The sequence below is a fragment of the Nannospalax galili genome, unplaced genomic scaffold (genome assembly GCF_000622305.1).
Source record: "Nannospalax galili isolate Female #2095 unplaced genomic scaffold, S.galili_v1.0 scaffold1287, whole genome shotgun sequence".
Taxonomy (NCBI): domain Eukaryota; kingdom Metazoa; phylum Chordata; class Mammalia; order Rodentia; family Spalacidae; genus Nannospalax; species Nannospalax galili.
Genome location: NW_008357051.1, coordinates 625,070 through 641,319, shown reverse-complemented (window position 1 = coordinate 641,319; position 16,250 = coordinate 625,070). Strand labels below are relative to the sequence as shown.

The 16,250-nt window shown below is 49.6% G+C and overlaps 1 protein-coding gene across 6 annotated transcripts in view; it reads left to right on the top strand.

The window, feature by feature from the left end:
- The window catches only part of Prdm11 (PR/SET domain 11), an 83,008-nt gene that overhangs the window by 18,497 nt on the left and 48,261 nt on the right, over positions 1–16,250 (top strand). For 5 of the 6 annotated variants that reach the window (XM_029557143.1, XM_017794854.2, XM_029557142.1 and 2 more), the window contains exon 2: positions 16,063–16,187. In XM_029557143.1, the coding sequence (XP_029413003.1) occupies positions 16,063–16,187 (125 nt within the window). Of the gene's footprint in view, positions 1–15,267; positions 15,456–16,062; positions 16,188–16,250 lie in introns of those variants that run through there. The other variant, XM_029557139.1, reaches the window with a different exon arrangement.

Genomic DNA, 16,250 nt, shown 5'->3' with positions numbered 1-16,250 from the left:
CCCTCCCGTTGCAGTTTGTCACTTGCCCTGCTGGACTGCCATGCTTTGTACTAGTTTGCTGTGAAGCTTTGTTCAAGACACTTGACCCCTCTGAGCCTCCCTTTTCCATCTGAAAAGCAAAGGCGGTTGTGGGCATCAGAAATACAACCTGCCAGAAACTCAGCCAAGCAAGATTATGCAAAGATGCAATTCATGGGCTCAGCACGAGGTCTAGGAGGGTCTTGGGAGTTTCAGTCATCCTAGGATATAGGGGCTCAAACACAGCCTGCAGGATCAGCCTACTCTGACTTCTGGCTCCATTCACAGGCAGCTGCTGGGGGAGTGGCACAGAACCTGGCCACAAGCCTCCATACCTGTCCTTTTCTTTCTGTAGCCCCTGCAGTGGCTGGGTTCTTCTCTTCCCAGTGGATTCCTGTGAAGCCCAAACTGTAGCTCATCCATTGGCTGGGCTTCTGCCCCTCCCTGCACAATCACTGTGGCCAGCTGTGGATCCAGGATCTGATTGGCTGATCTTCATTCATACATCCACCTGTCCCCAGGACACTTGGTGCCAGACAGGAGAGGGGACAGGAGTAGGCAAACACATACACCTTGTATCCAGGCTACAGGCCCAGAAAAGCGGGGATCTTGTTCATTGGATTCCTAGCACCTAGGACAGTGCTGGCATTGAGTACTGATACCACAGGAACACAGGTTGAGAGGGAATGAATGAATGCCCTCCACGGAGTGTGGAAGATGCCTAGTCAGGGCATTGGCATATCTGAACCTCTCCCACCTCCTTTCTGGAGGCCTGGGAACAAGGCCTCTCCTGACAGAGTTTCATGGACTGGACTGTGCACTCAGGCAACCACTCCCATAGTCAGCTCCCTCTGTCTCCATCACTTTAGCCCCTATACTGCTTGTCATCTTTTTGAGATGGACCTGCAGGGAGAGCTCTGATCTTATAACCTGTAGGAAGGGGATGATGATCCACCCTGCTGGATACAAGGAGGACTGAAGAAGTAATTATGTATACAGTGGGTGCTCAAGAAAGGCCAGGCCACCTCTGTATTCCTCCAAACCAGGGTCTCAGTCAGTACATGTGTCTGTGTTTGAGCACTTATACCAGTACACAGAAAAGTGCTTAACCAGTTCTTCATACTTGGACACACACACACACACACACACACACACACACACACACACACACACACACACACACACACACACAGCCATGAAAGAATTCCAGGCTCATGGTGTCAGCAGTAAAGCAGCAAACACTCAAAGACCCAGCACATCAATTTGTAACCAGAAGCCCAGCACACAGTAAGGTCACCACTTGTGACCCTGCTCCCAGGTTCCATGGGGGGATGTGATGGGACCCATCAGTGAGTCTGCACACAGTGAATTGCTGATTAGGGGAAGAAACCAGGGCTGAGGGCTCAGCAACTTTAGTAGTGAACATGGAAGAAACCCAGGCCCTTCTCCAGGAAGCAGCAGGTACAATGCTCATAGTCACCTTGACCTACCTAATTAGTTATGTGACCAGTAGGAAAAATGGTTTGAGGGTCAGAAGATGGGGCGGCCTTGCAGTCAGAGATGCCTGGAGAGATGTGTACAGGTGCTCAGGGCTCACTCAGGTTCTCCCTGCTTATCTGTCAAACATGCACTTGCTCACACCTTATCTGAAGGTGGAGTCATGTGCTGCCTAAGACGATGTCCTCAGCTTTCTGTAGTCAAAGGATCCCCTCAGCTTGGGGACACCCCCTGTGGCTTCAAGCTCCTGACCATTTAGACCCAAGTAGTCACACTAAATAGACTCTGGCTCAGGAGGTCAGGGGTGGAGCCTGGGCTTCTGCTTTTCCAACAAGGTCTGTGTGGTGACAACACTGTGAGCCATGGACCGGTCCTTGGGAAATGAGGAAACCCCGCAGATTCTTTTTATTCCAAGATTTTAGATATAGAGCCAGTGGGAACAGCAGGGGCAGGTGGAAAGAGACTGCGGAAGAACAGTGTGCAGAAGGCAAGGAGATGTGAATATCTGCTGTTAGTTGAGGTTCCAGTCTTGGGCTACCTCCATGAAGGCCCCACACTTGACCTACTGGTAACTTGCTCATTAGTAATGTGGGGTAAAGAGCTGGTGAGACTAGAGGACAGCACAGGCAAGTCAGTGGTCTGTGTGAGATGCCTCTGATTATCCTCTAGGGAAGCCCTGTATCCAGGCCTGGGTCCGTCCTGGCCTACCCACCTTCCTGCTTTGCTGTCTGTGACTGCCACTTCTTTGGGCCCCAGGCCCAACCAATACCTCTTGTTCTTTGCACCCTGTCTCCGTTGCTCTGCAGCCTTTCCTGGGCTCTAGCTGGCCCACTCCTTAGGATTATGGAGCCCATGAACCTCAGGGAATTGTTTGAACTTCAGTGCTGTGCTCTGCAGGGTGGTTGGGGAAAACCCCTCCTTCTGCCCCTGCCCTCTTTATTGCTGGCATCTGGGGCAGTCATGGGGGAGGGAAAGCCTGGGACTCATTTTAAAAACTCTTAGTACCAATAAGTATTTTTTATGTTTCATTATGTAAAAAAGAACGACTAAGAAATATCCATGTACCCAACTTCTGTTAAAAATTCCTAGTTAGGCATTGCTAGTATATTTTACATTTTATTTTATTTTTTTAAATTATTTTTTATTCATATATTTGTTATTATGTGAGTATGCAGAGTGTGTGTGTGTGTGTGTGTGTGTGTGTGTGTGTGTGTGTGTATGTCCCAAGGCGTAGGAGTGGAGCACGAAAGACAGTTTTGTGGAATCTGTTCCTCTACCTTTGAGTCGGTTCTGGGAATTGAACTCAGGTTGGCAGACTTGTATAGCAAGCCCTATTATGTGCTGAACCATCTCAGTGACCCTAGTGTATATTTTAAATTGAAGATCCAGGCACCTGGCCTCAAATGCAGTGAGGAGCTCCTCTCCCTCTGGCCTCAATCTGTGAGCAGCCACTGGCAACTCTTGTTGGCCAGAGCTACTGTGACACACATCTAAATATGTATGTCCTTTTTATCTGATTGATTGCTTGTGCTGGGGATGGAACCTAAGGCCTTGCACATGCTAGGTAAACATACCACTAAGCTATCTCTGCAGTCCTGTCAGTGCTCTTCTTCCACAGTGTGGGGCCTGGGGATTAAATGTGGGTGCTCAGGCACCTTTATGTGCAGAGTCATCTTGCTGGCCCCACATATAGTGCATTTTTAAATAACAGTCTTGCCAAGTAGGTGCTGTTCATATCTGCAGGCCCAGAGAGGTTCAGATACTCCCTGGAGTCACACAGCAAGTGATACAGCTAGAGGATGCTGTTCTTCAGCAGCCTGGTGTATGCCTCTCAGACCAACCATTGTGTCCCTCACCCTGATCCTGCTGTCACCACTCAGAAAGTCGTGCATCTGAGTGTCTGTTGTGTGTCCAGGCCCTATTCTGGCTGCAGGGACACAGTAGTCCTGAAGTCTAATTGGGAGACCGGGGTCAATATTATAAATACGTACTATAAAAGTTAATTGGTGATGTGTGGTCTGGACAGAGTACAACAGGAGGGAGAGAAAGGGTAAGGGGTACAGTTTAATATAGGGTTCCCTGGGATTGTGACATTGAGTGAAAGCCTGGAGGATGGGACTAGCCATTCTCTGTGGTAAAGAGCACCTCAGACAGAGGCAACAGCTGATACAAAGTCTTATGCTAGAGGCAGGCCAGTAGCCTGTGGGACAGTACTAGGGTTGGTGGGGAGCCCTGAGAGATGAGGTCTCAGAGAGCGAGGACAGTGACCTCCTCTGCAAGGTGTAAAGAGAGGGTCCTTTGATTTACCTGTAGCAGGTTCACCCTACTATGGGGCAGGGGGGTGGAGAGAGCCCATCTGCTTTGTAGCCCTCAGGAGAGAGAGCCTGGTGGCTGGGGTCAGGGGCTTCCTTCTTTGGGCCAGCTGCCTGATGCCTGGTTGTGCTGTCATCGAGTTTACCAACCCCAGATGGGCTGCTTCAGACAATGCTGCATCTACAGCAGATGGCTCTGAGAAATTTCTAGAAATGATGGAATTGAAGATTATATGCAATTTTTTTCATTTTTTATTTTGGGTAAAGCCAGGTCTCACTATGTAGCCTAGGCTGTCCTTGAACCCATGAACCTCCCAATGCTGGGATTGCAAGGGTAATGTGCCACACCTGGCTTATATGCACTTTTCATATAATTTTTATTTTATGTGTATGAGTGTATTGCCTGCATGTATGTAAGTGCACCCATGCTGTGCATCCTGTCAGAAGAGGCGTTGGATTCCCCTGGAACTGGAGCCAAGGATGGTTCATAGCTGCCATGTGGGTGCTGGGAATCGAACCCAAGTCCTCTGCAAGAGCTGTCAGTGCTCTTAACTGCTGAGCCATCTCTCCAGCCCCTTATATGCATTTTTTAAAGGTCCCCAGTACAAAGTCCCTCTACATTGAGGGCCCAGTGCTTACTCCCAGAGCAGGAAATGGCTTAGAAGGCCCAAGTGGAGTGCTAGAGCCCTTAGGAGCATGCCCAGTGATGGGGGAGCCAGCAGGAACAGGCCTGGCCATGGGGGGAGCCGGCAGAAGTAGGCCTGGAGAAAGGAGGTCAGCAGGAGCAGGCCTGGTGAAAGGGGGAACTAGAAAGAGCAGGCCTGGCTATGGGGAGAGCCAGCAGGAACAGGCTTGGCCATCGGTGGGGAGGGACTCAGCAGGAGCAGGCCTGGAGAAGTGAGTAGCCAGCAGGAACAGACCTGGAGAAGAGGCGGGAAAGCAGGAACAGGCCTGGCCATGGTGAGGGTGAGCAAGACCAGGCCTGGTCGTTGAGGGGAGGGTCAGCAGGAACAGGCCTAGCAAGCAGGGCCTGCGTGTTCATTGAGTGGGGCAGGTCTAGATGAGGATGGCAGATGAATGCTCAGAACAGAAACCCCATCCAGACAGGCTTGAGGGATTAAATCAGGGTTTCAGGAAGTACAGAGGCAGGCCGACTCCACCACCTGTCCACTGTAGCACTCCAGCCTTGTCCACTGGGGTTCCCTCTCAAGTGTGTCCAGCCCCAGTCAGTTCTCTAATCCTCCAGCCCCAACTGTGTCCTACAAGGCAGTTTATCTCCCACATTGACTTCCCAGACTCAGCACAGAACCCACAAGGCAAGGGCTCAGTCCCAGGGGATGGCCACTGCTGACTTCACCCCAGAACCCCAGGGGTCTGTGCTTCTAACTGTCATGGATCACAGGTTCCCCCATCATTCACTGGGTGACTCACAGAACTCAGGAAAATGCCTTTGCACCATTCCTAGCTTATTTAAGGGCCCAACCCAGGAACTGCCAGGCGGAAGAGCTGTATAGGACAGGGTGTGGGGAAGGGACATGGAGCTAAGGTGCCATAATGAAGGAGCATTCCTCCATTAGTGAATCTCAGCCTGCTCACTGAACTGACAGGCCCTGAATCTTGTTCACAGGTGCTTTCTTAAGCGTGTGTGTGTGTGTGTGTGTGTGTGTGTGTGTGTGTGTGTGTACCTACCTGTGTTTGTGCTTGTGGAGGCCAGAGGTTCACTTGCAGAAACTTCCTCTGTCACTGTCTACCTTGTCTTTTGAGACAGGGCCTCTCACTAAATTGGAAGTTTGCCATTTCAGCTAGACTGGCTGGCCAGCAAGCCCCCAGGATCCACCTGCCCCCTCCTCGACCGTTTCTCAATGCTGAGGTTATAGGCTTGTGACACCATGCCTAGCTTTTATTTGATCCTGGGATCTGAACTCACTTCCTCATGCTTTCAGAGCAAGCACTTTATCCACTGAACCATTTCCCTAGCCTAGTTTTTTTGTTTAATTTTGAACCATTTCCCTGGCCCAGTTTTTTTGTTTGTTTTAATCTTGATTTTGACTTTTTGGCTCTGGGGTTGGGACCCAGGGCATTGTGCATGCTAGGCAGGCACTCTGTCGTTGAATCCCACCTCCAGCCCTGTTAGTGGGATTTTATAAGGTTTAACCACCAGCCCCTGCTCCCTTCTCCAGAGGCTGGTGGGTGGGGCCGAAAGCTCTAGCCTTCTAATGACTTGATCTTTCTGGAGACCAACTCCATCCTGAGCTGTCTGGAGTCTCTATGCTAAGTCACCTTATTAGGTGCTGTCTGAAGGGCTCCTTAAGAATAACAGGAGAGACTCCTGTTGCTAGAGATAGTCCTAGGTGCTCTGACCAGGGACAAGACCTGGTCAGACATGTTTCTTGTAACCTCTGTCCCTCTGCCCTGATGACTGGGTGCACCCTGCCAAATCCTCCGCAGGCCTTGGCTCCCTTGGCAACAGTGGCTGAAGGCTTTCTTACTGAAATCACAGAATAAACGCCTTTCCCTTCTTTTGTGCCAAAGTAGGTCAGGTGTGGACCTGGGTGGGACTGTCAAGTGTCATCAGGTTCTTTAAAGGCCAGGTTCCCTGTGCAGCCACTGGGGAGGCAGTGGGGTGGCACCATTGGTTGACTTTGGGCTGACTTTACTCCTGGAGCCCAGCATAGGCTGGCCTGCTCCTAAAGGGAAATTTGGTACCTGAGCTCAAACCAGCAGAGTCCACGGCAGGAAGCAAACCCACAAAAAATGGTGCCACTTTCCACCACTTCTGTGACTTGTGAATCTGTTCACGGCTGCTTCCAGTCTCCACTTCTCCAAGTCTCACCAGCAATGGGATATACACACTACATTTTTAAAGTCCTGCAGAAGGGACCACCATGGAGGGTCCACAGTGTTCCACCAGCCCCAACCAGCTGTGCTGCACTCATGTAACTGGATCTGCTTTGGGAACCGCCACTGGCCAGAGAGCCCAGTTCCCTCAGCTGCAGGTTAGGGGCTAGATGTGGAGTTCCTAGTCTTTGGGGCCCCTGCAGATATCTTCCCTTTGTTTGGATTAATATATGTGCATTCAGAAAAATGCACATCTTACAAAAGCGTGACCCAAGATATTTTCACAAACAACAGGCCCATGGAACCAGCACCCAGAAATCAAACCTGATACCAGCTCCCTATAATGCCCTTTCCTGCCTATTCCTGTTATTCCCAAGAATAGCCCTGAACTTGACCTCTGTTTTGTTGCTGTGACCATGTACTTGACAGAAACAATTTAAGGGAGGAAGGATTGATTTTGGCTTCTGGTTCAGGGAAAACAACCCACCATGACTGGGAAGACATGTCTGGAGTGCTGTCTGTGGCAGCTGGAGTTGGTGGTATGTTCATACTTCAGTGGCTGGCCAGGTTGTAGAGAGAGCTCAGTGGGAACTCATAAGACCCAAGCCCAAGGCTCTCCTCTGCCATCTGGGCCAGGTCACAAATGTTCCACAACTTTCCCAAACAGCACCACCAGCCTCTCACACCTTAGTTGTCCCGTTATCTAGTTTCTTAACTTTATATAAATCATAGAATATTCTCTCTCTGGTGACTAGTTGCTCTTATCAACATTATGATTCAACCAGAATGTACCTGTGTCTTTAGTTGGTTTAAGCCTCATTTCTGCACAGTATTCTATCTAGCAAGTGTCTTTATTTATAGATAAAAATATAAAGATGCTTAGTGAAGCTGAGTACAGTGGCATGTGCTTTGTGATCTTAGTTTTTAGGAGGCTGAGACAGGAAGATTGAGAGTTCAGGGCTAGCCTGAGTTATATAGCCAGACTCTGTCTCAAAAACAAATAGCCATAGTGAGCCATAGAGAGCATCATGTAGTGTACCAAGAGGAGGCAAGAATGCACACTGTCTTTTGCCTTTGATTAGAAGAATGCTATATGGCTAGCCAGTGTGTTAAATTGATTGGCAGCCTCTGTGTGTGTGTGTGTGTGTGTGTGTGTGTGTGTGTGTGTGAAGGAAGGAAGGAGGAGTGAGAGGGAGGATGCAGGCAGGCCTTTTATTGGCAAGTCTTTCAAAGCATGTCATAAAGAAAATAAAGCCAGAGATGCTTTGTGGTGGTGATACCAGGCCTCACTCTGCCATCAGTGGAGTCCCTCATCTATCAAGGTGTGCCAAGTGCCACTTTATAACCAGTACTCAGAGCTAGCTTGGATCCCTCTTTCTGCCCTGGCACTGGTTTGATCTCAGCATCTACTGACAAATGGTGAAGGTTGAAGGACCGTTGAAAGAATTCCTTTAAAGGCTTCTTCCTCCTCCTTCTTCCTCCCTCTCTCTTCTTCCTCTCCTCCTCCTCTTCTTCCTCTTCTTCCTTTTCTTCTTCTTCCTCTTCCCCCCCCATGATGTGGTCAAATCTCTGTCTTATTCAGAACTTCAAATGGGGTTTCTCTGTGTCTATCTTTTCATAGCTCTCATTTAAACAAAATTAAGCTCTGTTTGAACCAATGGGTGACTGGATGCAAACGTATCCAATTCCTGTGTCAGAATTTTCACAGAAAGTTCTGTGCCAGCTCATCCCTTCCTCCCTATTACAGTCTCCACACTTTTCCTTTTCGATGCTGTCACAGACTTGCAATCATACAATGTGTAGCCTTTTCAGAGTGACTTTTCCGCTTAGTAAGAACTTTTGTTTTTATTTCCCACATCAGCGTGTGTTCTTATGTCAGTAACCATTTACTAGCATTGCAAATTACCATCCCATGTTTCACCCTGTGCGCCCGGTTTCACCTCTTTCCTGTTTTGGAGGTTTCAATCACTTCCCAATTTCTGCCACCAAGGCTCACATCCAGGGGACAGCTTTGCAGGCACATGCTTGCTCACGCTTGATTGCATCCCAAGAATGGATTTCTGGATTGGAGATTGCTCCTGCAGAGAACTGGCCTTTGGGTAATGGTTGCTAAATTGCCCCCTGGAAACACTGTCCTAAATCATACTCCAGCCCATAGTGTCCCTGGTATCCATTTCTCTGTGCCCTTGCCACTTCTCAGTATCATTGAGATTTTAAAGTTTGGTTGGCTTAATAGTGATGTTCTACTGGAAGGGGCTGCCTGGCACTGACAAAGATTCTGATGCAGAGCCCAAGTTCAGGCCAAGAAAGGAAGAGAACAGTGGTTGATTAGTGATGTCTAATCAACACCAAGCATATGTCTCCCATGCTCTCCCATGCATGGTTGGTGCATGGAAGAGATATGCTTGTCATCCTTGACACCCAACCCCAAGTATTAATATGTTTTACAGTTTGTTCATAGTGCATTTTAGCCATTTCTCTATTCTTTTACACATGATTCATGGTTTTTCTATTAAGGTGGCCATCATTAAAGTATAGATTGGTGAGAAGTGTCTATCTATTGGGGGTAATAACTGCCATGCCCGTCCTCCACAGTATTAGGAATCCAACCTAGGATCTCATACATATGAGGCAAATATTCTACCTCTGATCTATAACCAACCTCAGCCCAACCCTATCTTTTAACATCAGAAAACTTTCAGCAACCTCCTTTGATGTCAAGTATACTTTTTTTTGAGACAAAATCTCATTATGTCACCCAGGTTGCCCAGAACTCATGACCTTCCTATGAACCTCCTAAGTAGCTAGTGTTACCCAGTTTAAGATACTTTTTTTTAAAAAATTTTTAAAAATGATTTATTTAATAACAACATACTTAGAAGAAGCATATCATTACAACACAATTGACATATTCAATAACGTTTTCCTGAGGTAGGATGCATCTCTTTCAAATTTGGCTGTAAATTTTTAGGTTTACAGTTGAATTATTACAGTTATACAATATTGTACTCAGTATAAACCCTGTAAGACATAAATTAAATGATGTTTTAACCTTTAAAAAGATCTCCATTTCATTATTAAAATACACAGTTTCATATAAAGATACTTTTAAATAACACTGACATGGAGGATGGAGAGACAGCTCAGTGGTTAAGAGCACTAATGGCTCTTGCAGAGAATCCCGGTTCAATTTCCAGCACCCATGTGGTGGCTAAGAACCGCCTGTAACTCCACTTCCAAGGGAATCCAGTGCCACCTTCTGATCTCTGTGGGCAGTGCACAATATGGGTGCACTTACACACATGCAGGCAATACACTCATATGCATTAAATAAAAATAAAAGATTTTAAAAAAGAAATATTTGATAATCAGTCCTACTCCACAAATGAGGAAATAGTTATCTGTCAGTTACACAGCCTAGGTGTGGCTGTGATGGCATCAGACACAAAATATATATTGGTGTATGGCTTTTATAAATTCAGGTAACAACTTTTAATAAATTTATCTTATGATGATGTATGTTTGTAATCTTAGCACTTAAAAGGCCAAGGCAGGAGGATCATGAGTTGGAGGTTAGCCTGCACTACATAGCCAGACTCTAGTTTAAAAGAACAAGGAGATAGACAAAAGATTTGTCTTTTTTTTTTCTTTTGTCTTTTTGACACAGGGTCTCCCTGTAGCCCCAGCTGTCCTGGAACTCACTATGTAAACCAGGCTGGCCTTGAACTCACAGAGATCCACATGCCTCTGCCTTCCAAGTGCTGGGACTACAGGCATGCACCAACACATGTCTTTTGTATATCATAGAAGTATCTACCTGCTTTTGCAAGCCTATCTTACATGTAAGTTCAAGGAATGTAGTTTATTTTTCCTATTGATAGTGCTTGCTAAGTATATAAATTCAAATGCTTGGGGGCTAGAGAGACAGCTCAGTGGTTAAGAGTGCTTGCTGCTCTTGCAGAGCACCAGAGTTTGATTTCCAGTACCCACATCAGGCAGCTCACAACCACATGTAACTCTAGCACCATGGGATCCAGTACCCTCTTGGCTTAACAGGCAACTCTATTCATGTGCGTATACCCATACACAAACACACATACACATAAAGATAAATATAAAAAAATCTTTAAATTCAGTTATTCCCTTTAATAATTCCAAGATGTCCCCATCCCCACCCCTGTGGCTTACTGTTGGCCACCATTAGTTGGCCAATGTGATGGTATGTGCCAGCACTTGGAAGACTGAAGTGGGAGGATTGCCACCAGTTTAAGGCCAACTTGGGGCATATCACAGGTACCAGTCCAGGTATGCTACCTAGTGAAGCCCCTTAGTTGGATCTTAGGAAGGGGAAACTGAGGATTAGAGCAAGCAGAAATGTTCTCAGCTTATGCCACAACAGGATGGAGACCTAAGGCTTGGGATTCCCAGTCCAGGTCTATGTATGACTAGGCCCCTGACCTTGTGTCCCTTTTGCTATCCAAGGGGACATCAGAAGATGTGGGGTGGGCACCAAACAGACTTGCAGATTCTTGTAATGCCAGGCTTGAAGGAAGCCAAGTGGGTACAGCCCTGGAGCACTGGCCCCCGGGCTGCTTGGCATTCTGGGATCTTGGCACTCTGCCAAGGGTGAAAACAGAGCTGCAGGCCGCTGGGCATCTCTCTACCCCTCCTCTTGGGTTTGCATCTCATTGCTGAGGTCGTACCAGGCTTAATCTCTGTTAGTGCAGACTCTGAGGAGCCAGTCTGGAGGGAGCTGTGCCAGCAGCCTGGAGCACACCATGAGGTTGCCCTCTGCTGCCCCAAGCCTCTGGTCGAGGAGGCCAGAGCAGTAGGCAGAAGAGACTGTTGCCATTTCATCTGGCCTGTGCCTTCCTATGCCAGTCCAGACTGAGACAATGGATATGGCCAAGGTTATCAGCTAGTGTTCTCTCTCCCTGGTGGTGGTGGGGGGGTTCATTTGGTAACATCCCATCCTGCTTCCCTACCCCTCTAAGCCTTCAATCCAGTCTATTTCAAAATAGAGGTGACTGTGGTTCACTTCAGGGTTGTGATGCACAGCTGTCCTGCAAGTGAGGTTCACTCCAGGCAGTTGGGCTCTTCGAAGAATGGAGAGGATTTGCTTGTGCTTATAGTCAATATATGGCTGTGCCAGATAATGAAAACAGGAACACCCTTTTTCCTTTTTTTACCAGGAAGCTCAGAACTGCATGGAAGCTCCATCATTTACTATCTTGCAACAGATTCTTGGTCTAATTGGTATCTCTTGGGTGCCACATGGGTAAGCATGGCAGACACAGGACATGTTTGTCATCTCTAACACCCAGAGGCTGAGGTTTATGACACACACAAGTTGTTTCTTAACTGCCCTATTTAGTACAAGTTAAGTATTTCTAATCTGAGAATCTCAAATCTGAACTAATTAGAAATCTGAACCTTTTCTAGCACTGACATGACACTCAACAAACATTTGAGTCTTGGAGCATTTTGCAGCTAAAGATTTGGGGTGCTCACTTGGTAATAGGTATGCTACCTAGCATTCCAAAGTCTGAAACACTCCCACATCTGAAATGCTTCTGATCCCAAGCATTTTGCATGGGGGATACTCAGCCTGGGTGTGTTTCTGTTAGAAAACCTGAAAGTGTGAAATACTGCAGGCAAGCAGAGGTCACAGCCTCTCTACTGGGAAGTAGAGGTGCTAGCTGGAAACCCTTTGACTTGGAATATCATCGTGCCTCTTGTCCTTAGTCCTGGCCTCTGTGTCTTTTTCCCTCCCCTGCCCTTGTCTCTTGGCAGCCAGCACCATATGACCAGATCTCATAATGTGGTGGTACTTGGCTCTTTCCACAGCCTCCCTCAGCCATCATCCCATTTATTCCTTGGGGGATATCCTGATGACTATGATTGACTCTTCCTGTCTTACCAGTGAAGACCCCTTAAGGCCTAGGAAGCATGCAACCACCTTTTGACATCACTACTTATGGAGTCATCTACAAAGTTCACACTCTAGAACCTTGAAAATCAAGTTTAAAAAAAAAAAAAGACAGGCCCTGGGAGAGATGGTTCAGTGGTTAAGAAGGCTTGCTGATCTTGCAGAGGACCTGAGTTCAGTTCCCAGCACCCATGTTGGGTGGCTAGCAACTGCCTGTCACTCCAGCTTCAGTGGATCCCACAACCTCTTCTGGCCTGCACTCATATAATATTCAGACACACATACACATATATACATAGACACACACAGACACACACACACACATACACACACACACACACACACATACACACACACACACACACATACACACACACACACACACATACACACACACACACACACATACACACACACACACCACAAATAAAATCAACAACAAAAAAAAAACACCTCAAAATGTTTTAAGTGGGTTTACGATTTGGGGCAGCGTTCATAGCAGTCTCTGGGTGCATGTGGCCTGAGGACTGAGGGTTGGGTATGCCCACTAGAGTGTCACAGTGACTGTCTCATAGCTCATACTTTAGGACTCCCTTGTGAGACTCAGGCTCCTGCCCTCACGAATCTGATTCCAGCCACCCTGCATTGCACTTGCCCCTCGATGCTAGCCTTGCCTGGCCTTTCTTGCCACCCACCTTGACTGGCTAGATCTGTGGAAGAGAGTCAAACATAACTTACCCACATTGTCTTTCCTCCCAGGTCTCTTGTGAAGTTGAGTGTGTTTATGAGGCCAGCAGGACCCATTGGAGAGGGACAGTACATTTTGATGTGGGTCTGCCCGTGATTAATTCAGTTGGCAGATGTTGAGAACTCTGCTGTGTATGGGGCGAGGCTGAGACTTGGGTGAGACAAGCCAGGTGCTTAGGGTACAAAGTTGAAAGAGGTCTGCTCTGATTCCCATAGGTCAGTCATGGTTGTACAGACCCCTTGAGAGTGAAGGCCCTCTTCAACTTCAAGCCCTCATGCATCATTTCCTAGCCTTGCCCTGGTGCCTGGCACCATTACAGGGGCTAGGAATTCAATGGCAAGCCATATTGCCTGGTAAAGCCAAGTGTCCTGCCCTCAGGGAGTTTACCATCCTAAGCTGGGAAAAAGCCATTCATCATATATATATGAAGTAGCTGCTGGCAAGTGTGACTTGGGCTAGCAGATGCATTGCTGGGGGAAGGGACAGTGAGGAGATGGGTAGGGATACAGTAAGTTCCTAAAGCTTGTGACTGGTGGTGCACACAGGGACCAGAGCAGGGAAGCTGTGCAAGTGCATCCTACCTAGGCTGTGTGCTCTCAGAAAGCACCAGTTTGCCAGTGATTGGCTAAAAAGAGAAATCCAGTTTAGGAGAGAGGAGTGTAAGCTGCATAGCTGGGGTCGCCTGGCTCCATCTTCCTGATCATCTGTCTTCCTTGAGATTGTAACCTCCCCCAAACCCTCCACTCATCTTTGCCTGTCTGTCACCAACCACATCTGATGGAATCTTCCACTAGCCACATTTTGGTGGAAGTAGAGAACTGGTTTCAGAAAATTGTCTTCTGACCTCCACACATGTGGAGACTGAGCCCCCTACACATAAAATCAGTCAATCAATAAATAATAAAAGACGTGGGAGTGCAGAGGAGTTACACAGAACTCTTGTTAGCTTGGCAGCAATAGTCAGGTACCACAGAAGGACCTCGTAGCTTTGGCCTCCTACTTCTGGAGGCTGCCAAGGTCAAGGCATCAACTATTCATATCCACCCAGGTGAGGGCTCTACCTTGCAGACTGTACCTTCTAGTTGTATCCCCCATGCCTCTTCTTCTTATAAGGGCACCTGACCCTTAAGACTTTGTTCAGTGTTTGCCACCTCTCCGAATAGTCCCTTTGGGATTTAGGATTTAAACATGACCTGGTGTGTGTGAAGGGCGAATGTTCAGCCCCTAACACCTGCCCAGGGATGGACAGCGAATCAGAGGGACTTGAACTCGGTTCCCCAGAGCCCAGACAGCCATTAGGCCTTTTCTGCTTCGGGGTGTACTGCGTGTGTGTCAAGCTGCAACCACGGTCAGCCTGCGTGACCTTGGGCCCCAGGCTCCTGCCTGGAGGCTGGGGAACCATCACCTCGGGTTGGAGGTGGGGCAAGGCAGGCACTGGCTCCCGCGGCAGTGCAGGTGGCGCAGGGCGCCGGCTGCGGCGGGGCAGAGGTGGGTGTTACAGCTGAGCCGGCTGAGGGACTCGGGGCTGTGTCCCGGGCTGCCCCCCTCCCGCCCTGCGCGTCCTGCGCGTCCTTCCCGGCTGCCAGCCAACTGCGTGCCCCCGGGGCCGGCAAGAAGCCACATGCCCCCGCAAGGAATGCCGGGCTGCGGGGCGGGCCCGGGAAGGTGCGTGATCACCGGGCCGCTGCCCTCGCTCACACTTTCCCCGCGGGCCTCGCGCAGCCGATCGGCGCCCCCCCAAACCCCCCGGCTGGGGGGGGGCGGGGCGGCCGGTCCCTTGCGGTCCCCTGCGCGCGCCCTCCGCGCCCCCGGCACGCAGGAGGGGCAAGGCCGTGCAGCTCTCCCACCCCCTCCTGCCGCTGCCGGCTTTGGGGCCCCCGGTGGGGAGCAAGGGGCTGGTTAGCCGAGGAGCAGGGGTGTGGCCAGCGGGGGCCCCGGAGAGTGAGTCACACACACACACTCTGCTGGCCCAGTCCCGGGGCCCAGCGCGGTCCCTAGGCCGAGCTGCTGCACCGCCTGGGACCTACTGGAGAAGAGGGTCCCCTGAGTCTGGCATGAGCACCGTGGGGTGCCCTGGGAGGGGCTGCTGCAGCCCAGCTCGGTGGTGAGGGCGGTAAGCATGCTCTGGAGACACTCCCTGCTCCCCCTCCCCCCAGAGGGGTGGGCTTGAAGGCAGGGCTGCCCAGGCTGGTACACACCAGCTCCCCAACCCCGCCCTTACCTACTGTTAGCTGGCCAAGCGGCCTGACTGATTCCTTCCAGCAGCTCCTCTCACTCAGGGCCTCGGCCAGCCAGAGCCCCTTTCGTCTGTCTACTCCCTAGGGATCAGCTGGACTTGTGTGGTTCCCTCCCTGGTTCCCGCCATGGCAGAGTTTGCCAGGCCAGGGGTGGGTGGGGATGTTCTTCATGGCCTTTGGTCTTCGGGTCCAGGCTGTGCTTCCCAGGCCTGCCTCCTGGCCTGAGCTGCCCCTGGGCTCTGACCCCATGGGGCTGGTGGCTCCAGTCGTCCCCAGGACCAGCCGGGGATAGAAATGGCATTTCCTCTTGGCCAGGCTACAGCTGTTTTTGTTGTCCGTGTTCTCAAGGCTTCCTCTAGGGATGGCAGGGAGGGTAACCAGACTCCTAGGGACCCTTGCTGGCCCTCCCTACCACTCACCCCTCTTCCCCTGTCTCTTTGATCCTCTTCCTGTGTTGGTTTGGCCTCCTTTGCCTGTCCCCAGGACAGAATGACTGAGAACATGAAGGAGTGTCTGGCCCACACCAAGGCGACTGTAGGGGACATGGTGACAGTAGTGAAGACAGAGGTCTGCTCACCACTCCAGGACCAGGAGTATGGCCAGCCCTGGTGAGGCCCTTGAGTGCGGATGGGGGGAGGAGGGGAGGGGTCTGACTGGGCTGGATTGGTTGG